This window comes from Microcebus murinus, chromosome 5, assembly GCF_040939455.1.
Source record: "Microcebus murinus isolate Inina chromosome 5, M.murinus_Inina_mat1.0, whole genome shotgun sequence".
NCBI lineage: Eukaryota > Metazoa > Chordata > Mammalia > Primates > Cheirogaleidae > Microcebus > Microcebus murinus.
The window spans coordinates 109083383-109108524 of record NC_134108.1 but is presented as its reverse complement, the minus strand read 5'-3'; the positions used below and the strand labels follow the sequence as shown (position 1 = coordinate 109108524).

The 25142-nt window shown below is 41.4% G+C and overlaps 1 protein-coding gene and 1 pseudogene across 3 annotated transcripts in view; one reads left to right on the top strand and one right to left on the bottom strand.

Moving 5' to 3' along the window:
* The window catches only part of ILRUN (inflammation and lipid regulator with UBA-like and NBR1-like domains), a 97983-nt gene that overhangs the window by 8458 nt on the left and 64383 nt on the right, over positions 1 to 25142 (bottom strand). For all 3 annotated transcript variants that reach the window (XM_012746767.2, XM_012746769.2, XM_012746768.3), the window contains one exon: positions 11544 to 11872. In XM_012746767.2, coding sequence (XP_012602221.1) covers positions 11544 to 11872 — 329 coding nt within the window. The remainder of the gene's footprint in view (positions 1 to 11543; positions 11873 to 25142) is intronic.
* On the top strand, positions 18848 to 19351 carry LOC142870989 (protein cornichon homolog 1 pseudogene; annotated as a pseudogene).

Here is a 25142-nt window from a genome sequence, read left to right as displayed (position 1 = left end):
CTAGGCGCTGATCAAACCATTAGTCTCTCATTAACTAGAAATGAAATGAAGTCCGTGCTGGAGTAATGGGCAGGGCAACGAGCACTCTCTCAAGGACATGCAAACCAGGGCCCTTTCCTTGGTGACAGTCGACTGCTCAGGGAGGCTCGCGGGTGGTATAGCAGGGCTACTTCAGCATGAAGGGACTTCTACAGATGACTTAACATTACTGTTCAAGCCATTTTCATGGGACAGTCCTCCAAAATTCAAAGATGTATTTGAGGCACTGGCTGAGAATGAGCATGAGAAACAGCTAAAGAATAGGGAAAAAACTTACTTTTTATGCATGAGGGCAGATCACAGAGCAGGCTTAGTCCACAGCCACCTAGTTGTGCCAAAACTACTTAAAAGTTTACCTCAGTTATATTAATAAGTGTGCTGAATACATTTTTAAAGTCCTGTAAAATCATTTTTTAAAGGAGATGGGGTCTAGCTATGTTGCCCAGGATGGACTCAAACTCTTGGGTCAGGTGATCCTCTCCCGTCAGCCTCCTTACTAGCTGGGACTACAGATATGTATGCACTGCTGTGCCAGGCAAGTAAAGTCATTTTTTATACTTACCTCTGCAATGAAGTTTTTCTGTTGCTCTTAACTAACTTCTACTACAGTCCTGCTGGGGATCTATCCATTTCTCCCCCATCCACCCATCCATCCAACCATCATCATCCATCTCTCCATCATCCACACTTTCATCCCTCCTCCCTCCTTGCATCCTCCATCCACCCTCTGTCATCTATCCTCCCATCCCTCCAAAGTCCCCCATGGCCAAAGGCAACTCCCACAACTTTCACCTACTTGCCTTACAAATCAAGAAAGTTGCCACAAAAAAATAAAACCCAAATGTAATTGTGAATGAAAACACATTATTTAAAGTTCTACAAGGAGATGGATGATCCTCGCTGAGTTTTGATGACTTCTTTCAGTAAAGACTTCAGAAAAAGCTATTTGATAACTGGAATTCTAACCCCAAAGATCTCATGTGATAGTAAGTGTGCTAGAATCGAAGTGGGATGTTGGCAGACAGAGCTTTCCCATGGCCATTTCCTAGGATAGAGGAAATTCCTAAAAGGAAGAAAGAACTGATAGGAGTCTCACTGGGGGGCACACACAAAGGAGAGAATCTTCTCAAAGTTCCTAGCCATGTAGCCACTGGCACTACACTGTGGGAGTTCTGCTAAGACATGGGCTGAAGTTGCTAGTCCTACTTCCTCTCAGAATTTCCATTCAGCCTCCTGTAATCTTCTGTCAACACCCTTTCCTTATAAGCCGGACCCTGTCTCTCTTATAATTAATTCACAGGTATCACCCCCTATAATGGCTGACTGAGGGAAGAGAGTAAGTTGTCTCTCTTCTCTTTGGTTCCTTTCAGCCATATTTGGTTTCATCTTGTCATTTTCCTGCTCAAAAGCATTGCTGGCACTCTGTTTCCTTTCACATTAAATGTGAACTTTCCTTTGCTTGGCTTTCAAAGATCTTCCTCCAAAATTTACCCCACCCTCTTTAAGCACACCTCACTCACCACAGCCAGGCTGGCCAGTGTTCCATGAACACACCCTGACTGTGGTTGCCTCTAGGTGTCCCTGCATGTGGTTCCTCTTCCCTCTAATTCAGTTCAAATCCATCATCATCAAGGTATCACTTTTCTGACTATTCCAAACATTACTGCTTTCTCATTCCCCCAAATTCCTATGAGCACTTAAAATTCAACTGGAACTCAACACACTCAATCTTTACTGGCTTTCATTTTTTCCTGTGGGTTAGTCACATGTATCTAATCAGACAGTAAATTCTTTAAAGACAGGGATTAGCACAGGCTGAGCACCCAGGAGGCTAAATAATATCGAAGCTATCTCTGTGTAAAGCAAACAGTTCTAACTGACTCTTTGGCAGTGAAATCACAGCAAAAGAACCAAGACTCTCAAGCCTTTGAAGAGGAATGTCCACAGATTTGAAAAGGTTTCACGTTAAACTGAGCCCTAAGGAAGCCCACATCTTTCCCCTGGGTACAACAGCTCTTAATCTTACATCTGTGCCAGTCCTGACAGAATACAGTTACAGCAGACTTAGCTGAGAACAAGGAATTTGAAACCTGAACATCTATACCAGGAGACAAATTCTCATATTTTAAAATTAAACTTTATCTGTCTTAACCTATAATTTCACTAGTCTTACTTTAAGAACTTTCATCAGAAATTAAAATGCTGAATTCAGAGTATAGAGAAGAGAATGAGTCTCCTTACAACCAAAATAAAATATGCTGGCAATCTTGGGAACACTAGCTTTGTTTCAGCTATAAGATTGCCCAGTATCAGAACAGTCTAAAACAATGTTCAAAGCCCCAAAGCAAATAAAATGGAGATGAACAGCTTTGAAGCTGTTGAGGTACAAAAAGCAGAGTTCCTGGAGATACTTTTTATTCTCGGTCAGACAGTAGTGTTACAAACAACAAAAGACATTTTCTAAGGCCCATAGTGTTTGCTTAATTTATTTTTAAAATGCACACATGACCCATGCCAATGCAAACACCAACAAGGCTGGGAGGACTTTACTGGCTCCTCTGGGTTTTCAAAAGACAGTCATTGTAATATCATCAAACCCAGAGTCTCCTGGCAAGCCTCTTCTGGTACAGAATGTGCTAATCTGCCAGCAAACTGGGGCAGGTCCCTCAGTTGCTGTGTGTTGTTTCCTCCTTGGCCACAAATTCTCTTGCTCCTACAGATGAAAAAGGAGGTCTCTACAACCCAACACTAAGTGTATAAACTATTAATATCTTCAGAGATTAATAGCCAACAAACTTCATTTGCCAACAAACCTTATTATAGTGTGGTCTAGAACATGAGATTCAAACTGAGTCCCTGAGTTCCAGACTGTGGCTCACCTTCAATTTGCTGTATGAATGTGATCAAGTCACTTATAACTTCCCTGTTATTTTGTCAAATGAGGATTATAACTATAAAAGTCACAAGAGTATTATGAATTAATAAGAATAAATAAAGTTGTTTTAGATAGTATTACTATGAAGTGGTCTATGTGTTTGGTAGTATTAAGCTCAGTCACTGGAGCTCTTCTCTATCTACACCAGTGGTTCAACAAGTAGGGGGATTATGTCCCCCAGAGGACATGTGACAATGTCTGGGGACATTTTCGGGGGACATACTGGGAGGAGGGAGGGTGGTACTACTGGCATTTAGTGGGTAAGAAGCCAGGGATGCTGCTAAACATTGTACAATGCATAAGACACTGCCCCATCTCCTCCCCACCCCCACAGACTTATCTGACCCAAAACGTCAACAGTCTTAGGTGAGAAACCCTGCCCTATACTCATTGTTTAGGGTATCCCATCCAGTCTTACAGCATTAGATACCTCCCATGTGACATAACTCCCACATTTATATGTCTACCTAGACTTCTCTCCTACACTCCATATCTAACTATGCAACAGTGTGCTTAACACTTCCATTTGGATGTTTATAGAAATATCCAATGTTCCCAAAATGCAACCCTGACCTCTCCCACTTCTACTACATAGCTCCAATCCTTCTAATTGCTCAGGCCAAAAATCTTGATGTCATCCTTTATTCTCTCTTATATCCCCTTCCAACCTATCAGCAAATCCTGTTAGCTCTAGCTACAAAACAGATCCAGACTTGGACCACTTTTCTTACCTCTGCTGCCACCAGCCTGGTCTAAACCACTCATTCTCTCTGCCTGGACAACTACACTAACTTCACTATTGTTCCCCTGCTCCTACCCTCATCCTGTATTTACCAGACTAGAGCCTTTTACAGCAGTAGGTCAGACCATACCAACCCTCTACTCGAAATCCTTGAATGGCCTAGAGCAAAAGCTCAAACCTTTACAAGGGCCACAATGCCCTCTACCATCTGGTTTCTGTCCTCTGACTTCTTCTCCTTCTACTCTCCCTCTGGTCACTCTGCTCCAGGCACTGGCCGCCTTGAATGCACCAGACAACTTCCACCCCAGGGCTTATACCAGCTGTTCCTCTGCCTAAAATATTCTTTCTCCAGGCCAGGCGTGGTGGCTCACGCCTGTAATCCTAGCTCTCTGGGAGGCCGAGGCGGGCGGATTGCTCGAGGTCCGGAGTTCGAAACCAGCCTGAGCAAGAGTGAGACCCCGTCTCTACTATAAATAGAAAGAAATTAATTGGCCAACTAATAAATATAGACAAAATGAGCCGGGCATGGTGGCGCATGCCTGTAGTCCTAGCTACTTGGGAGGCTGAGGCAGAAGGATTGCTTGAGCCCAGGAGTTTGAGGTTGCTGTGAGCGAGGCTGACACCACGGCACTCACTCTAGCCTAGGCAACAAAGCGAGACTCTGTCTCAAAAAAAAAAAAAAAAAATTCTTTCTCCAGATAGCCTTTGCAGAAATAAAATTGACCTTTAAAGGAACAGTAGAACAGCCCCTAAGTATGTTCTAAAATACTCAGTATATTCAAACGGAGATTTTAAATTTAAAATAAGACCTCAGAGACTACCTTGTGGCCACAATCAAGGAATAAAGAAGGTTTTTTGTAACTTCAAGAGGTATAGTTGTTGCTGTCACAGAAGTGAGTTAATGGAAATTCCAATATCAACAAAAATCCAAACCCAAGTGACTATGAAGGTTTCTATCTACTGTGTCTTTTCCCTTCCTGGAAGCTAGAGAAAAAGTAGTAGCTTGTTGAGAAAAGGGGGTTAGTACCAGAGAAGTCACATAATATTTGGTTAGTAACTGCACTGATCCCCATTTGAAATGTAGCCGCATACTACAGAAGACCCATAGCTGTCAGCTTAGCTAATAAAATGTGTATCTGAATACTGCAATTGGGAAGGAATGTAGTACAATGTTAAGAGAGCAGAGCAGGCTCAAGAGACAAAAACAACTGCTTTTATTGGTATCCTGGTCTTACCACTTTCAAGCTACATGACCTTAGGCAATTCATCAAACCTGCATACTTCAAATCTCAGTAACTACAAAGGAGGCGTAATAACAATATCAATTATTGTGGTACTGTTGTGTGGACTAAATGAAGTAGTGCCTGACAAGCACTGAGCCTGCCGCCTCTGGGGAACAAAAACTGGGGACTGGGAAGCAGGAAGGTGACTGACATTTTTTGTCATAAGCTTTGCAGAACTACTTGGCTCCTTAAACTATGTACACTGAGAATTTTAACAATAAAAATTTAAAAAGTCTTCAGTAATACCTGGGGGATGGTAAGTGCTCAATAAATGATAGTTTTGCAGCTCAGTTTATCGCACTTTCATCGGACAGGAGTAGAGTGTTCTTGCTATACCTGTCCTTTGCCAGAGAACACAAGCTGGATAAAATATCAAGGGACACAAATTTTCCTTCCAGCTTCTCTATGAACCATCTTTAAACTTTCAAAGAAAAGGTCTGCATTGTGAATGAATAAGAATCTGTGAGGTTTCATGGCCGTGGGAAAGTTACACTGGTGCCGTCTTAACACCACATAACCGTTAGCCCAGCTGAGGACACCAACCGCCTGCCTTTTGGTCAAACTCAGTGCCCTTGGAACTGGGCAATATGTTGGGCCCAATTCCACTAAGTCACCCCAAACTGGTCCCTTATTATTGTGTTAAACGTATTGACCACTTCAAAGTAGATAATAAGATCTATAAGCCATTACATCTTCAGGCCCTCAGAGCAAAAGATCTGCCTTTCCCAAACCTCCTCTAATACCTCCTACTATTATTTCTAAACCCTCCCATGGATGGAGAGAAAGTAACTCTTCTATGCCTTAGTCAACAAACATAGCAGCAGGCTAGAAAAAGGACTAACTTCTGATGTAATCAAAGCAGACTGACTCCTGCTCTAGCTCCAGCTACAAAATGCTCCTACAGGGTGGCTGTCAGGAAAGGAAAGTGAGGCAGAGAGAACAAGTGAGAATGAGCCAGAGTGTGCGTACACAAAGGGGGGCAGATGGCACTCAGCAGAGGCTGATGCTGGAGGAGCAGGAGGAATTTCCTCACAAAGATAATAACAAGTTTCTCCTGAACCAGCACTTGGCAGAAGTAATACAGTGGCTCAGACTATAATCCAGTTTAAGGGAGGAGTATGTGACATAAACCAGCCCCAAACATTTATTTTTTAAAGTAAGAGCAAAAAATAAGAGCCAAGTAACAAAATTAATGAATTTAGTATCCTTTTTAGATCCCCCATTGTAAATTATTACTCCTTTAGAGAAAGGAAGCAAAGCTGTCCTGAAGACAGGTCCTTGGTTTTTGCCAGACACTCTTACTCCAGCAGTCCTGAAGTGTCTTATTGTTCTGTAAGGCCTTCAAAGAAAACACTGAGATTTTCACTGGCATAAGAAAAAGATGTAACTAATGTTAACAGACCTTATCTTTCTCCTTCCACACATGTAAATTGTTTTTCGGGACTCTCACATTGTCTAAAAAGAAGCTACCCTGCCCCCAGAGGTGACTCAGAGTGCTAGAATTCATGGCAAGACTAGCCTTGAGTCAACAGAGTGAGCACCTATCCTACCTTGACTGTTGGTCTTCAGCATATCTTGAGCTAATCACATAAAAAAGGTTCATTAAAACAGCTTCTAACCTTCACCAGTACTTGATCTCACTGTTCACCTGGGACAGGTCAGGCACAACTGAGCTGACAATAAGGCCAGCTAATCTAACAAAAGCAGAGAGCCAGATTTATGGTTCTTTGGAGTGGGTCACCATATACTTACTTTTCTGACTCCCTCTGACGGCTCATACAAGGAAGGGGCAAGGCTCTCTGGGTTGTGGCATCAGCTAGGGCAGGCATTCCCACCCAGAGCTTCTCCCCAGGGACAGAGCACTGAGTTCAGACAGCTTATGATTATTCAAGAGCAGCTGGGGAAGGACTCCAAGGTGTCCAGTTCCTGGCACTGACAGATGTGCCATTCTGTTGACATATCAACCCAGCCCTCATAGAGCAGGTGCTTAAAGCAATCTTTTCATTTTATCCTACCAACTTTAGCAAGTTAAACTATAACTATGGAGGCAGCAGGAAACTATCCTACTAAAACTGTGGCCACAGGGTTCCAAGAGCATCATGTTCTTTCCCAGCTGTGATGGCAGGCAGGGATTTCTTTAGAGTAAAGCAAATATATTGCCAACTCAGTGATCCCTGACACCAGCACGTAAGGCACCCCTCCTACTCATCCAATAAAGATGGCACCTGGAGTGAACAGAAAATACTTCCCAACTTCAGAACCCCAGAGGTCTCTTTCTTCCTTTCCACTCATTCATAAACAAAAGGGTACTAATTTATTATAAACACCGCATGGTTTGTGTGCCCTAAGACTTAAATAGTTTTTTATTTTTATCAAACAGGAAAATAAGTTACTACTTTAAAGAACCAACAAACGGGATACCACAGGCAATGCTCAGTTTACATTAGAGCTGCTTATCTTATTTAAACTCTGCCTCTTTTATGCCTTGCTCATATTGGTCATCAACTCAGTTCATGCTTTCCCTCAATACAACCTCCAGCCCAACAAAAGGATCTAGGGAAAGCTCAAGTTCACCTACCAGGAAACACCTTTTAGTAATGGGGCACCTGGATTTGAATCCTAGCTCTGGCTCTCACTGGTTATGTGATAATGGGCAAGTTACTTAGCCCCTCAGAACTTTGGTTTCCTCACTTAAAAATGAGATGATACATGTAAAGTACTTGGCAGCATGCCTGGCACAGAGGGACAGTTAAAAAACAATTCTGGTATATACGTGATCTCATCACTGTCAAGTATACACTTTAGAACCTCAAGCATGCCTGCCTTTAAAAATAAATAATTCTCAATTCAAATATACATGTTTAGGATTATCTCTGCTTTTAAGGCTTACCTCTAACAAAGATCTATAGATAGATGTCTACTCACATCCATTTAAATATAGTCCCAATTCTTTTCAAACCCAATTGTGATTACTTCATCCTCTATTCCTCAATGGAACACACTGCAACCAAATAAACCTAGCACCCATTTGCCCATCACCCACACCTCCAGACCACAGGTCTCCTACTCATGTAGCCCTCAGCACTTAAAACTATTTTCCATACCACCATCCTTGCTGTCTATCCATCTTTCCAAATCTCATCCACCCTTTGAAAAGCGCTTTCCTTCAACTACATCTCCACTTTATCTCTGCTTTTTTAACTCTTACTGCACCCACCTCCCAGCCATTATACTTTTTGAGGCATAGTCTCACTCTGTTGCCCAAGCTAGTATGCAGGGGTATCATCAGAGCTCACTGCAGCCTCAAACTCCTGGGTTTGAACGATCCTTCTGCCTCAGCCTCCCAAGTAGCTGGGACTACAGGTACACACCACCACCAAGTCTGGCTAATTTTTAAAAAATTTTTTGTAGAGACATTGTTTCATTATATTGCTCTGTCTGGTCTCGACCCCTGGCCTCAAGTGATCCTCTGGCCTCAGCCTCCCAAAGTGCTAGGATTAAAATTATACATTTTTGACGGTGTTGTTCTTTACTGACCAAGTTCACACTTCATTTTGACTGAACTGCTCTCTAATTTGTTTTGTGCATGTTTCATCTCTTCAACTGTACTGTAAGATCCTAGTGGATAGGGATCACTGCTACTCTCTCAAGACTCCTAATGTACAATGTACACTGCTCTAAACAGTGCAAAGATGTGTTAATAAATACTTACTGATGACTATCTACATCCTATCTCATTCCTAAGGAACCCGAAGAGGTAGAACCGACTCAACTTTAGACAGAAATGCTTTCAGAGAACTTGCTGGATGCTTCATATAAATGCTTTCCAGGACTTTGCTTAGATTAAGGGGGAAAAAGGAGACCGCAATTTCTCTTTCGGCTCTAAGTTTCACATTTTCGATCCATTATAGTCAATGGTCTTCTTCGATATTATCTCTAATGGAAAGCTTTTCTCTGTAGTTCTTGCAAATGCTACTTCTAAATGATCCTACACAGTCCATGAAAACAATTAGGTATCATCCCATGTGTTCATCAACTTTAAGAAATACTTCAATAGCCTTACCACAGACCAGCCCTTCCAAAAGCAGCAGCACTCGGTAGGACCTTAATTAAAGCAGGCAGAAGGCTATCATGGTGGCTCACACCTGTAATCCTAGCACGCTAAGAGTCCAAGGCGGGTGGGTCGTTTGAGCTCAGGAGTTGGAGACCAGCCTGAGCAAGCACAAGATCCAGTCTCTACTAAAAAAAATAGAAAGAAATTAGTTGGCCAACTAAAAATACACAGAAAAAATTAGCCGGGCCTGGTGGCACATGCCTGTAGTCCCAGCTACTCAGGAGGCTGAGGCAGAAGGATTGCTTGAGCCCAGGAGTTTGAAGTTGCTGTGAGCTAGGCTGACACCATGACATTCTAGCCCAGGCAATAGAGTGAGACTGTCTCAAAAAAAAAAAAAAAAAAAAAAAAAAAAAAAAAGCAGGCAGAAAACACCAGCCCACTGCAATCATCACAAGGTCAGTTAAAAAGTGTCAGGCCCAGGCCGGGCGCTGTGGCTCACGCCTGTAATCCTAGCTCTTGGGAGGCCGAGGCGGGCGGATTGCTCAAGGTCAGGAGTTCGAAACCAGCCTGAGCAAGAGCGAGACCCCGTCTCTACTATAAATAGAAAGAAATTAATTGGCCAACTGATATATATATAAAAAATTAGCCGGGCATGGTGGCGCATGCCTGTAGTCCCAGCTACCCGGGAGGCTGAGGCAGAAGGATCACTCGAGCCCAGGAGTTTGAGGTTGCTGTGAGCTAGGCTGACGCCACGGCACTCACTCTAGCCTGGGCAACAAAGCGAGACTCTGTCTCAAAAAAAAAAAAAAAAAAAAAAAAAGTATCAGGCCCTGAAGAACAGAAAAACAATTAATGGGCTCACAGCTCACGGCAATGAGCGCAGTACCCTGGAACACCAGCCCTCTTCTAAAGCTACAATGATGGCTGGGCCAGACAGCTCGCGGTTGGGTAAAGAAGCTTCCACTACAAAAATTACTGGAGCAAACGGTTTTCATCTTCCCATTAAACTCAACTGCCTCCAGTTCCCCTTCTAACAAGGCATGCTGATAGCCTACGGCTGGCTCATTTACAACCCAGAACAGTCACAGACTCAGGAGGGAGGAAGGGAAGGAAGAAAGGGGAGAAAGAGGGAGGGAGGGAAGAAGGGAGGGGGAAGGAAGGAAGGAAGAAAAAAACAAGAGAAATAGGAGCTTAGAATAAAATCTTTTATTTATTAGAGTGTAAAAAGTTTTTCCTCAAATATAGGAAATTTACTGTCTGGCCAATTTACTTCTCTTATATCCTGTACAACTAACAGGACTCCAAGAAAACCTTTTGTAATGACCATCCAATCAACCAATAAATCAATCCTTCTATTATACTACTACCACTGAATGAAGTCCCTCTGACTAGACCATGTGGAGAAAGAGGATTCACATCACCAGGTTTCTTTTCTCAAATTGTCTCTTGATCCATACCATATAAAAACTAATGGTCAGAAAAATACCATTCTTGCAGAGAATCACTTGCGCCTCAAATAAACATCAAATTTATTTTTTAAATTGAGGGTGAATGCCAACATGAAGCAAGGAGAGACTTAACACCTTATATGCTTACGCAGGTGGGAGGCTAGGCGTAATGCACAGCATTAACCATCAGAGAAGAATGCACAGGAATGCTTACAGGACTTCTGCCACATGAACCATCCCCAACAATGAGCTGTCAGCATTAGGGCTTTATTCACCCAACCAAAATCAGTAATAAGGAACCACCATCACCTTAGCAGAGTGTGGAAGATGCTGTTTAATCAACTAGCATGGAGAGAAACAGATCAAGAAATCAAACACCTAAAAGAGTGTCTCACAACAATCAGAATATTTAAAATCACGGTTAACTTAACAATTCTCTCACTCATTCCCCACATTTGAAAAGTCAAAATATAACTTGAGCCACTCTGGGTTGTGGGTGAGGAAGTCAATGGGCTATAATAGACTTAAAGGACATCAACAAGAAAACATGCAAACAGGGTAAATAAAGTAAAAGCCCAACAACAATAGTTGGGATAAATAACTGAGCTTGTCTTTTTTCTCAGAAAACAAACAAAAAGCCACCCAAAACCAAAAAACAAAGTGGGAACAATTTCCAAATGTGTGTGGTTGTTGCTCTAAGCTTAGTATACATTTGCAATGGAAGCATGGCTGATGATATTTTGACATTCTTTTTTCTTTTAAATGCTAAAGGTAAAGAACTTTGCTCTTTCAATACCCAAACTAGAGCAGAGAGATGGGAGTAAATTATAAATGTGGATGCAGCAACATCCATGGGACATGAAGACTGGGGCGGGGGGGAGGGGAGAAGGGGTAGGCTTTTGCGTTGTTGTTGGCAGGAGAGCTAAACAGTCTTAAAGAACCTCCGGGAGTGGCAGTGTTAGGATTCTAGTTTGCCATGAAAGGTATCACAAATCCCAAGGCCCACCACCTACCCCTTCTCCTCTTCTCCGAGGGCACCTACCTTACTGTAAGTCACTACTGATAAGTTGTTTGCGTGACTGCTGGGGGACAGATTTACAGAGTTCTGTGAGAGTCTATTCTGATCTTGCTCGGTTTGGTCAGGAGCAGGAGCCCATGTGTTTTTGCTGATCGAGTCGAACCCGGAACCCCCAGGGTCTTTTAAGTTGTTTTCATCTGATTGTCGGTTCTTTTGGGGAGAGGCAAACGGGTTGAAGTTTCCTTCTACCTTGCGATGCGGCTGTGTGTTGAACTCCGTTTCAAAAGATGACAGCTGCTGCGTTACTCCTAAAAGTCCACCCACCTCCACACTGAGAATCACCCAGATGACATCTGAAACAAAAAGGCAACTCATATCAATGCCAGCATATCTTTAGGGACCAAGGCAGACACTGCTGAAAACCCCAAATATCCAAACCATAGAAAGAAATGTTCTTCTTTCTATATGCTAGTTTTAAAAGCTTGCTTAAAAAGTTGTCCAGTACATTTGTATTGCATGCATTTCTACATTTTTAGTAATGTTAAGTTCAAACTCTGGTATAAATTCAGCAGCTGTCTGTGGTGAAATCCACGAAACTTGGTTTCTAGAAAGCTTACCAGCTGATGCTGATATACAGCCATATTTAGAAATCATTATCCCAGAGAACAATGATCAATGGATACAAACCTAAAAATTACTGTTCCCAGAATTCACAGCTCTTTGTGGTTTTTGCTTTATTTTTCATGTGTTTAACTTAGAAAATTCAGGGCAGCCTGTAATCCTAGCACTCTGGGAGGCTGAGGTGGGCGGATTGCTCGAGGTCAGGAGTTCGAAACCAGCCTGAGCGAGAGTGAGACTCCGTCTCTACTATAAATAGAAAGAAAATAATTGGCCAACTAATATATAATTAGAAAAAATTAGCCGGGAATAGTGGCACATGCCTGTAGTCCCAGCTACTTGGGAGGCTGAGGCAGGAGGATCGCTTGAGCCCAGGAGATTGAGGTTGCTGTGAGCTAGGCTGATGCTACGGCACTCACTCTAGCCTGGGCAACAAATCGAGACTGTCTCAAAAAAAAAAAAAAAAAAAAAATTCAGGGCAGGCATAATTCTTGAGTCAAAAAATGCTTATAATTACTAGAATTGCAACTTATCAATTCCTCTCTCTTTTGGGACAATTTAGAGTCCCAAAAGTGACTGTATATTGTCCAAACTAGGACAAATTAGAGCGAAAGAGGGAGCTAGCTATTAATAATTACACCAGGACAAAGGTGTAAACTGGCACTGATCTAGACAAACTGGAAGATAATATCACCCACCCTGGCTATCTTCTCAATATATACGATCAAAAGACACCAAGAATTTAGTATGCCTCAAACTTTCTGAAATAACCAATTTAATACCAACCTTGTATTTCTGTAATACAGTCATGTGCTACTTACTGACAGATATGTTCTGAGAAATGCATCATTAGGCAATTTCACTGTTATCTGAACATCACAGAGTGTACTTACATAAACCTAAATGGTATAGCCTACTACACACCTAGGATATATGGTATGACCTACTGCTCCCAGGCTACAGACCTGTATAGCATGTTACTGTACTGAATACTGCAGGCAATTATAACAATGCTAAGTATTTGTGTATCTAAACACATTTAAACAGAAAAGGTGCAGTAAAAATATAGTATAAAAGATCTCTAAAAAATGGTATACCTGTATAGTCACTTACCATGAATGAAGCATTCAAGACTGAAAGTTGCTTGAATGAGTGAGTGAATGGTGAGTATATGTGAAGGGCTAGGACATTACTATATACTACTGTTGACTTCATAAACACTGTATACTTAGGCTACACTAAATGTATTTAAAAAAATAAAGTAACTGCACTACAATGTTATGATAGCTACAATGTCACTAGGTGATAAAAATTCTTCAGTTCCATTATAATTTTATGGCACCACCATCATTGACTGAACTGTAATTATGCAATGCATGACTGTATAGGGAAACCCTACTTCTTGCCTACACTGAAATCATAAGTATTTTTAAAAGATACCCCATAGGACATTTAGTCTTAGTTCAAGTTTCTGATATCCTCAACAGCCAAGACTAACAGTTCAAACAAAAAAAATATACTAGTGGTTCCCTTTGATCTTCAGCAGCTCACTTCAGAGTAAACAGTGGCATCTACATTCCTGCTAGGAGGTTTCAAAATGAGAGCTACAGAAAGAAAGGCCAAGAAGCTTTTCAGTGTGTGGACCCTGCTAAATTCAAGTAAGAAAAATTGTCTAGGATCCTCAATAACTGTTGAAAGGTTGATAAGAAAAGGCAAATACATTTCATCAGCCACCAGGAAATGTAGGTAATACATAAGCCTAGAACAAATATACTAAAAAGGACAGTGAAGGCAATTGAGGAAGACCTTCTTAAGCTGTGTTCATTTTCAAGTTTTAATCTAGGCTCTGTATTAAAAAGAGGAGACCTTAGAGTACCACATAGCCATAAAAACTCAATTTAAACTTAATGGTTTGGGAGCTCTGTGAAGAACTGGTCGTATCCTAACAGTTAAGTCAGACCCTACTAGGTGGAGATGTAGTGACATCTGCTGTTCACTCCTGGAATTAGCAACTCCCTTCACCTCTGAGAGACAGCTAAAAGCCACTCAGTAGCAGCACCAGCATGACTCACACGAATGGGAATCCATTCCAGACACATTTATCATTGAAGAATATATAAATCCTCATGTAAACTAGCACCATAAAAGTTAAACACTGATTGGACACTGTACATTCAATGTGCCACTTCGCTTAGAAATCTAGGACAGTGCCAGGAATGGCAGGGTCAAAGGACTTGTGTTTGAGGCTGTAAGTGAATCTTGTAAACCAATATGATGTAGGCCTTAAAGAACAATCTGGCTGGGATCCGTGGCTCATGCCTGTATTTCTAGCACTTTGGGAGGTTAAGGCAGGAGGATTGCTTGAGGCCAGAGTTGGATACCAACCAAAATGGCAAGCCTGTCTCTACAAAAAATAGGAAAAATCAGCTGGGCATGTAGTGCATGTGCCTGTAGTTCTAGCTACTCAGGAGGCTGACACAGGAGGATCACTTGAGCCCAGCCCAGGAGTTTGAAGCTGCAGTGAGCTATGATACCACTGCACTCTAAACCCAGGTGACAGAGTGAGACCCTGTCTCCAAAATCAAAGTTCGTTTATAAGCACATGATAAGTTTAGCATACTCAGCTACAAGTCACATGCTTCTTTCTCTTTGTCAAGAAACCAAATTCTTATGAGAAAGGCCAGTCTTATGAAAGCTATCAGTAAATAAGACTAATGACAATTTTTCCCCTGGCTTTGAGAACTAAAGTATCTGTACTATAACTCACTGGATCTTATCATACTTAAGTCACCTCACTCTCTTTGCTTTGGCTATTGCTCTGCACTGTTTACAGATTTTATATAATAGCTGTAAAAGAAAGGTCATCTGAGAAACCACTGATTTATAAACACCAACAATAAATACCAGTTCTGACTCTCCAAAGTTATTACCATAATGGGTCATCATGAATATGCCTTCTGCATGGTAAAAGAATCAATCACCTAAGTATCGCCTCTAAACCTCACATTCCAGAATGTGTTCACCCCCTGCATAATAACAGGTATATTTTTAACCAAACAAATAAAGAGGTAAAGATGGCTCAATACGCTTGTTTCATAGAGGTTGACCATTCCCAATTCTTGCCAGAATGCCATAATTACTAAGGTGGGAATTGCTAGCTAGATATCTTATCACCTGTGATAATAAAACCCCAAATGGAAGGGATTAGCCAATGAAACTGCTTTCCTTCCTAGATAAAAAATCTGAGGCTGGGTCAGTGGCTCACACCTATAGTCTCAGCACCTTTGTGAGACTGAGGTAGGAGGATGGCTTGGAGCCAGGAGTTCGAGACCGGCCTAGGCAACATAGTGAGCCCTCATCTCAACAAGGATAACAAAAAAATCAGACAGGTGTGGTAGCATGTGACTTTGGGGGGCTGAGGCTGGAGGACTGCCTGAGCCCAGGCATTTGAGGTTGTAGTACACAACTGATCATACCACTACACTTGGGCCTGGGCAACAGAGCAAGACTTCATTTCTTTTTTATTTTTTTATTTTTTGAGACAGAGTCTCACTTTGTTGCCCAGGCTAGAGTGAGTGCTGTGGCATCAGCCTAGCTCACAGCAACCTCAAACTCCTGGGCTCAAGCCATCCTGCTGCCTCAGCCTCCCGAGTGGCTGGGACTACAGGCATGCACCACCATGCCCGGCTAATATTTTCTATATATATTAGTTGGCCAATTAATTTCTATTTATAGTAGTGACAGGGCCTCACTCTTGCTCAGACTGGTTTCGAACTCCTGACCTCGAGCAATCCGCCGGCCTCAGCCTCCCAGAGTGCTAGGATTACAGGCGTGAGCCACCGTACCCGGCCCATTTCTTAAATATATAAAAAACAAAACAAAACAAAAAATAAAGTCTAGAGGTAAAAGTGATGGGCCCAAGGTCAGACTTCAAGTTAGAAGCAGACTGAGAATGCCCAGCTTAGTATAGTTTTTTTAAACTCACACACATTTCTGCCCAACAGGAACTTCGGCACCCAAGTACTTAGGGAACTAAAGCTATGGTTAAGTCAGTCCCATTTCCCAGGGCACAGTATTAATATCTTTACCTACAGACATATTATCTTTGGCAACAATAATAAGAATAGGCCAACAGGATGTTCCAGATAATAGCCAGGAAGACAGAATCAAATGCCAAGCTAACACAATCAGGGCTTAGTAAGCAAATGGAGAACCTGATTTTAAGATGTCTGGCCTTAAGGTGATTTTTTTTTTTAAAGCACCTGAGCCAGAACTCCAGAGCTAGAAAGTAATATAAACATTATCTCATTCAACTTGTTCCTTATTATTAAGGTATAAACTTCCTTTTGTAGAAATATATAATAAATTATACTAAAGAGAAAACATAACCTTCTATTTATTTCTTTTTCTTCTAATTAAAACAATTTTTTTTAGAGATGGGGCCTTACTATGTTGCTCAGGCTAGTCTCATGGGATCAAGTGATCCTTCTACCTCAGCCTCCCGAAGTGCTGGGATCACAGGCATGAGTCACCACCCCTGGTCTCTTTTTATTTCTTAAGCTTAAACTATCAAAAGTATAGAGTAAAAGGAAAATATTTTACTTAGAGCCCACATCTATAATCTTAATGAATCATACTGACATAAAAAGACACCTTGGATTACGGTAAGAATGTTAAAAACATCTGCATATCTAAAAGCTAGCATCACAGGTTAAATCTCATCATAAGCATAAACATACATCCACAATTTGTCCGGTAAAATAGAATTGTTAAAAATCAGTGCAATATTCCCAACTGGTAAATGTGTTTCTCGTGGGGCTATAAGTTAATAATTCTGAAAATACTGTACATGCATACTAGGATTGAACAAGTAAGTAAATAGATGGTAGATGACAGGCTTCTCTTTGTCAAAGAAGATATTACACATAAGCAAGAAAGGAAGGCATTCTAAAACGAACACTGCAGAGGCCAGGCCTAGTGGCTCATGCCTGTAATCCCAGCACTTTGGGAGATCAAGGTAGGAGGACCACTTAAGGCCAGGAGTTTAAGACTAAGCTTTGATTTTGGTAATCCTTACTTCTCAGGAGGATGAGGGAGGAGGACTGCTTGAGCCCCAGAGTTCACGGTTACAGTGAGTTATGACTGTGCCACTGTACTCCAGCATGGGTGACAGAGTAAGATCCTGTCTCTAAAAATAAAAAATTAAATAAAATAATAAAATAAAGTAAATAAATAAAATAAGCCCTGCAGTACTGGATTAAAGTCAGAGACATCAGTATAAACTCATAGTTAGCTTAATAAATATTCTAGCCGGGCGTGGTGGCTCACGCCTGTAATCCTAGCACTCTGGGAGGCCGAGGCGGGCGGATTGCTCGAGGTCCGGAGTTCGAAACCAGCCTGAGCAAGAGCGAGACCCCGTCTCTACTATAAATAGAAAGAAATTAATTGGCCAACTAATATATATAGAAAAAAAAAATTAGCCGGGCATGGTGGCGCATGCCTGTAGTCCCAGCTACTCGGGCGGCTGAGGCAGAAGGATTGCTTGAGCCCAGGAGTTTGAGGTTGCTGTGAGCTAGGCTGACGCCACGGCACTCACTCTAGCCTAGGCAACAAAGCGAGACTCTGTCTCAAAAAATAAATAAATAAATAAATAAATAAATAAATAAATATTCTAATGAAGAAATACAGAAACAATTATAGGCCGGGCACGGTGGCTCACGCCTATAATTCTAGCACTCTGGAGGCTGAGGAGGGAGGATCTCAAGGTCAGGAGTTTGAAACCAGCCTGAGCAAGAGCAAGAGCCTGTCTCTACTAAAAATAGAAAGAAATTAATTGGCCAACTAAGCATATATAATAGAAAAAATTAGCCAGGCATGGTGGCACATGCCCATAGTCCCAGCCACTCAGGAGGCTGAGGCAGGAGGATCCCTTAAGCCGAGGATTTTGAGGTTGCTGTGAGCTAGGCCGACGCCATGGCACTCTAGTCTGGGCAACAGAGACGCTGTCTCAAAAAAAAAAAAAAAATTCTAGATATTTCCATGTACAAAGGTTAGTATGCATACATCTATTACCTAGCTACTTGCTGAGAGGGCCTAGAAGTAATGATACCCCAGTAACAATGACCATAAGCAGTGCCCAGATTTTGGTTTCTAAATACCATTCTCCAATCAATAAAAAGAGAACCAAGGCTCTTTGGATAAATGGCTGATTCTAGGGCTGGAGCACGGAAAATACAAAATGAACGTGGAGCATCCTATAGTATCAGAAAGTAAGTAATCAAAGAAAAAAGGGTAAGGGCATGTCACAGGGACATAGAAACCAACCTCAAAGAACTACCTCTGCCCAAAGCTGGAACAATTTGAGCAACAAAATAAATAGCATAGTTTTAGATCATAACCCAAAGTATAAAATAAACGATTCTATAGTGACATACACAGATGACTAAATAAATGGGGGAGAAGAGACAAATTTCCTCACAGAAGAATTCCAAACAATATATGTAGATACTCCCGTTTCCAAGAGGTAGAGCTTATTTCTATATCTTTCTCATACCCTCCTTAAGGGTGGGCTAGACTTCGTGATTTGCTTCCAAAGAATAAAGAAGGGAAAATGAGGGGCACCGTGGCGGTGGCAGCGGCGGCGGAGGTGGCGGTAGCGGTAGCGGCTGTGGCTGGGGGAAGTGAATGGTTTTACCCAGAGGGCCCTGCACCGCCTTTCTCTGCTGGCACCGGCGCTGCTGCCTGCTCCTCCCCGGCCACGGCGTTCACGTTCGCGGCCTTTTGCTACATGCTGGCGCTCCTGCTCACCGCCGCGCTCATCTTCTTCGCCATCTGGCACATTATAGCATTTGATGAGCTAAGACTGAACCCCATAGCCCAGTGTAATACCCTGAATCCTCTTGTACTTCCAGAGTACCTCATCCATGCTTTCTTCTGTGTCGTGTTTCTTTGTGCAGCAGAGTGGCTTACACTGGGTCTCAATATGCCCCTCTTGGCAGGTCATATTTGGAGGTGTATGAGTAGACCAGTGATGAGTGGACCAGGACTCTATGACCCTACAACCATCATGAATGCAGATATTCTAGCATATTGTCAGAAAGAAGGATGGTGCAAATTAGCTTTTTATCTTCTAGCATTTTTTTACTACTTATACGGCATGATCTATGTTTTGGTGAGCTCTTAGAAGAACACATAGAAGATTCGGTCCAGTTAAGTGCATGCAAAAAGCCACCAGATGAAGGGATTCTATCCAGCATGATCCTGTTTCCAAGAGTAGCCTATGGAATCTGATCAGTTACTTTAAAAAAACAACTCCTTATTTTTTAAATGTTTCCACAATTTTGCTTGTGGAAAGACTGTTTTCATATGTTATACTCATATAAAGAATTTAAAGGGAATTACGTATAAATTAATATAAAATAATTACCTCTGGTATTGACAGGTTTGAACTTGCACTCCTTAAGGAACAGCCATAATCCTCTGAATGACTGCATTAATTACTTAGTCTATTGGAAGCTTTTGTTTATAGGAATTGGTAGGGCTCATTTTGGTTTTATTGAAAGGACATCTAATTATAAATGAGCTATAGATATCAGGTGCTTCTGATGAGCTAGAAATGTATATCTGACTCGTGGGAAACTTCATGGGTTTCCTCATCTATCATGTAGATGATTATATATGGGTACATTTACAAAAATAAGAGTGGGGTTTTTTCCCTTCAACTTGAATATTATCCCTATATATTGCATGAATAAGAGATTTCCCATATTTCCACCAGAGTAACAAATATACTTGCTTTAATTCTTAAGCACAAGTAAACATGATCTAAAAAATATGCTGAATTACTTGTGAAGAATGCATTTAAAGCTATTTTAAATGTGTTTTTATTTGTAAGACGTTACTTATTAAGAAATTTGTTATTATGCTTACTGTTCTAATCTGGTGGTAAAGGTATTCTTAAGATTTTGCAAGTACTTTAGATTTTCAAAACTGAATAAGAGAGAAAATTGTATAACTATCCTGCTGTTCCTTTAATGCAATACAATAAAACTCTGAAATTAAGACTCATTTTCAGTGCGTTGTTTTAAAGATTACAAATAGCTATTTCCTAAACTTGCTTAATCCATAATAAAGACATATTACTGTCATTTAAAAAAAAAAAAAGAAGGGAAAATGAAAAACAGTAACCTTACAGTAGAAAAACCTGGCAAACACACTGTTTAACCAAGTGATCAAGGTTAACAACACCAGTGATGTAAGACAAATACCAGGCACCCCTGGATAGGGCACTTTACCACTGTGGTATTCTTCCCAAAGCCAGTAACACCAGTCTAATTACAAAGAAAACATCAGACAAGCTCAGATTAGGGGACATTCTATAGGATATTTGCTAGTTTCCCCTAAAACTTTCAAGAGTCATGACAAACCCTGAAAAAGACAGAGACTGTCACAGCCATAGCAGACTGAGAGAGACATGACAATCTAAGTATAATGTGGTAGCTTAGAATGGATTCTGGATTAGAGAGAAGTCATTAGTGGAAAAACTGGTGAAATCAAAATAAAGTGTGAAGTTAACAGTAATGTACCAATGTTGATGTCTTTGTTTTAACAAGTGTACCATGGTAATGCAAGATGCTAACAATGGGATAAAATGATATGCGAACTCTCTATAATCCTTGCAACTTTTCTACAAATCTAAAATTATTCCAAAATATAAAGTTTATTAAAATAAATTAGTACAAAATTAGAAAATCATATTTTCAGAAATTAAGTTGCAACAGACTCAACGCAGACCACTTCTATGGAGTGAACTGACTAGCAAAAGAAGAGTGTTTTGATCTAGTAAGGGGTGGAAAGAAGTTGTAGTAGGGCAAGGAAGAGGGGATCATTATGTGCTCAAGTTCTTCAGAAGCATCAAAAAGACCATTTCATCAACTGGAGACACAGGCCAAGTTCTATCTGCAGATAAATGCTCCATTTTCCAGAAAAGTAGTAAAGGCCAGTTAATAATCTTCAAACTTGCCGGGCGTGGTGGCTCACGCCTGTAATCCTAGCTCTCTGGGAGGCCGAGGCGGGCGGATTGCTCGAAGTCAGGAGTTCGAAACCAGCCTGAGCAAGAGCGAGACCCCGTCTCTACTATAAATAGAAAGAAATTAATTGGCCAACTAATATATATAGAAAAAATTAGCCGGGCATGGTGGCACATGCCTGTAGTCCCAGCTACTTGGGAGGCTGAGGCAGAAGGATTGCTTGAGCCAGGAGTTTGAGGTTGCTGTGAGCTAGGCTGACGCCATGGCATTCACTCTAGCCTAGGCAACAAAGTGAGACTCTGTCTCAAAAAAAAAAAATCTTCAAACTGGGGGTACAGCAATGACTGTACAACTGAACCAACATCATCTTGATGTGGATACTAAGCTGAGGCTGCCTGATCAATCCCAGAGACTGCCGCTGGCCAGCACAAGATACAAGGAGAAACCGCTTAAAACAAGTAACAAACTGCTGTATTAACAGGTTCCACTTGGTTCTGGGTATCCCAAAGAGAAAAGACAGGAGACCTGGAGAAGTAACACTTTCAAAAGTTTAGTTTACAAAGACACCTTATAGTGGTTTAAGCTACAGCAAGGACTAAAATCTTGTAGGCTTCTGATCTTTACAGCAACCACTATTCTTCATCCCTGGGAGTTATAAGGCAAGGATACCCTGGCATCAGGAAGCATAGCCTGGCATCAGTCAGCATGCACATGAAATATTACTGTGGAGGCCACCTCTAGGTTTAGAGGCTGTGGATTCAAATCCTTTCTAAAACTCAGCCCACCTTCAAAGCAGAACAGGAACCTCACATTTCCCCTGAGGATTAAAAAATAACGGGTATGGAAAAATAAACAGGCTGCGGTCAGCTGCCGAGGGCATGCTATGGGCTCCCATTTCATCTCTGTAAGAAAGCTGGGTATGTATCACCTAGCTTTAGTGAGAAGGCTTAAAAGAAAAAAATCTGAGCATCCACAGCCTAACAGACTAACAAAAGGAGGTGCAAAGGTCAGTATTAAGAGCAAGTCTCGACATCTCTGTGTGTCTCTCTTAATATTACCAAGGTAGCAGTATGCATGTATCACTGTGAAAAGAAGGCACTTCCAACTGTCCTTGCACTAATCTACCTAGTCTCAACTTTTAGTCTGCATTTCCACATTAGGTACTCAGCACAGTAGCCTTGCACCTATGACACATACCCAGGCACTCACTACATCTGTCAACACACCACCAACCTCAGCACTTAAGGGAGTAGAGACAGGCGCTCAGCTTCTCAGCGACAACTCCTGATTTCTGGGGCTCAGACCCTATAGACAGTAGAGTGACTACTGAAGGACTGACTCTACTCAAACTCTATTCTCTCGGCCGGGCGCGGTGGCTCACGCCTGTAATCCTAGCTCTCTGGGAGGCCGAGGCGGGCGGATTGCTCGAGGTCAGGAGTTCGAAACCAGCCTGAGCAAGAGCGAGACCCCGTCTCTACTATATTTTAAAAATAAAAAAAATAAATAAATAAAAAAAAAAAACTCTATTCTCCTTCCCATTCTCACTCCCTGCCCTATCTTATCACAAATGTGCATTAGAAACTTATTTCTTAGTATTTAGTATTATTCCAAGAATTTCCTCTTAAAATGCATATGCCCCTCAAAGGAACATATTAAGCTACCTTAACCACATCATTAGAGGAACAAATCAGATCAACCAAAGGGCACAAATTTACAGAGGGGGAAGAGAAGCCTAAGGGCACTGAAAGGAAAGCTGAAAGAGAAATAACAAAGCAACCATTGCTACTTCAAAATTTTCCCAAATTATGCTCTATTCAAAAAACATGAGCTTTTCCCTTAAATGGCGGGAGGGAGTAGAGCAAACATTTAATCTCTTATTTGCGTCAAGTTTTAGGAAACAAGAATTCCTGCTCCCCAAATCTAGTAAATCAGTGCCATGGAATTGAAAGCGTAAAAACCTATCTGGGACTAAACGATGAAAATCAGCTCAGAATGAAAAAGAAAAAATCAACCCTCCCATTAATTGCACTGGTAGGACAGACACAGATAGGCACAAGTGCAAACTTGACAGGACACATTATTTCTCCCAAGGTCATGAAGCAGCAGTAAAATGCTGTGATGACCCTCTCTTCATGTGGCTACTGTTTTCTTACCAGTAATGCTCCCAGACCTGGTTTGTTATAGCCATTTATTACTAAGGATACCCAACTGCTAAACTGCCCTTGCTTCATGACAACATCCAAAACCTAATTAATTCCAGCTTCTCCTAATCCTGCCTCAGAAACAACAGCAGCCAATCCAGAACTGACCCCCACATTCTTTAGAGCTTCCTCAGAATCCTTCAGTGGAAACCCAAGCCATACAAAAGACGCTTCCCCTCTCCTTCCTGTTCCACAGCATACCATAGTTCCTCGGGAGTGCTTTTCCTTACTGCACCATGTCAATTAAATCTAATTTTGTCAGACTATAGGCTTGTCCCTGGTGATCTTTGAACATAGATGCCTTCCTCTCTTCCTCCTTCTATTCCAGCACCTAGATGCAGAGACCCCACCATTCCCTTCCTACCAGTCTATATGATTGCCCTGCCCTAAAAAGGGCCCACTTGGCCTAGTCAACAGCTGATACCCTAAGGAAGGAGGAGGGATGTATTCATTCAATGATACGGGCATCAGAAAGGAGAGAGAAGGGGCAGCCACAAGGATAAACGAAAACCAGGAGTATATGGTGTTCTAGAAGCCTAGTGACAAAAGTGTTTCAAGAACAGTTAATAATTGGGTCCAATGTTGCTAATAAGTCAAGTCAGTGGAGGATCAAGGACAAACAGTTGGATGCAGCATCATGCAGGTCACTGGTTAAGCTTGAAAAGAGCAGTTTCAGTGGAATAGTGGGGACAGAAGCCTGAACAGAATTCATGAGAAAAAAAAATCAGGAGTGGAGATAGCCATTATTGGCACAAAATCTGCTAAGAAGTTTTGCTATGAAGGAGTGCAGAGAAATGAAGAAGCTAGAGGAGGAAAATTAAGAGCATTACATTATTTGTAACAGCAAGAAATTTAAAACTCCTCAAATGTCCACGAATAGGGACTGGCTGGAAAAACAATAACACATCTACCTGAGGGAATATTCCACAGCCATAAAAAGGAATGAAGACTTCTGTTAACTTTAAAGAGTGATCTCTAGAATATATTACTAACACATCTACCTGAGGGAATATTCCACAGCCATAAAAAGGAATGAAGACTTCTGTTAACTTTAAAGAGTGATCTCTAGAATATATTACTAAGGGTAAAAAGTTAAGATGTAGATCAATATCTATAGTTATGACACTTCTGTGGAAGAAAAAGGACAAATTTATATGTATTTGCAAAAGAAAAAAAAAACACTAAATGGATAAACCACAAATGAATAAATAAAAATGAATACCCCATAGCAGGAGGATGGAACTAGCTGAAGAAGGGAAGGGATGGAAGGAAGATTTTTCTAACTATACCACATAAAAGAGTTTTGGCTTAGGAATCAAAATGTTTTATATACTCGATAAAATTAGGTCAAAGGGTGCCAGTAAAAATGGAGATAAGTAAAATTCCTAGGATGGTGATTGACACAGGGTACCTGCCCAATAAACAGCAAATTATTAATGCAGAAATACACAGCACCATAAGTGGCATTTAAAAACTGGGTTTTTTTGGAGACAGAGTCTTGCTCTGTCACCCTAGTTAGACTGCAGTGGCATCATCACAACTCACTGCAACCTCAAACTCCTGGGTTCAAGAAATCCTCCTGCCTCAGCTTCCCGAGTAGCTGGGACTACAGGTGCATACCACCACGAGATGGAGATAGGATCTTGCTCTTGCTTAGGCTGGTCTCAAACTCCTGAGCTCAAGCTCAATCCTAGCCTCTCAGAGTGCTAGGATTATAGACATGAGCCACTGCACCCGGCCTAAAAAACTGTTTACTGTGTTGCCATGTTGGAAGT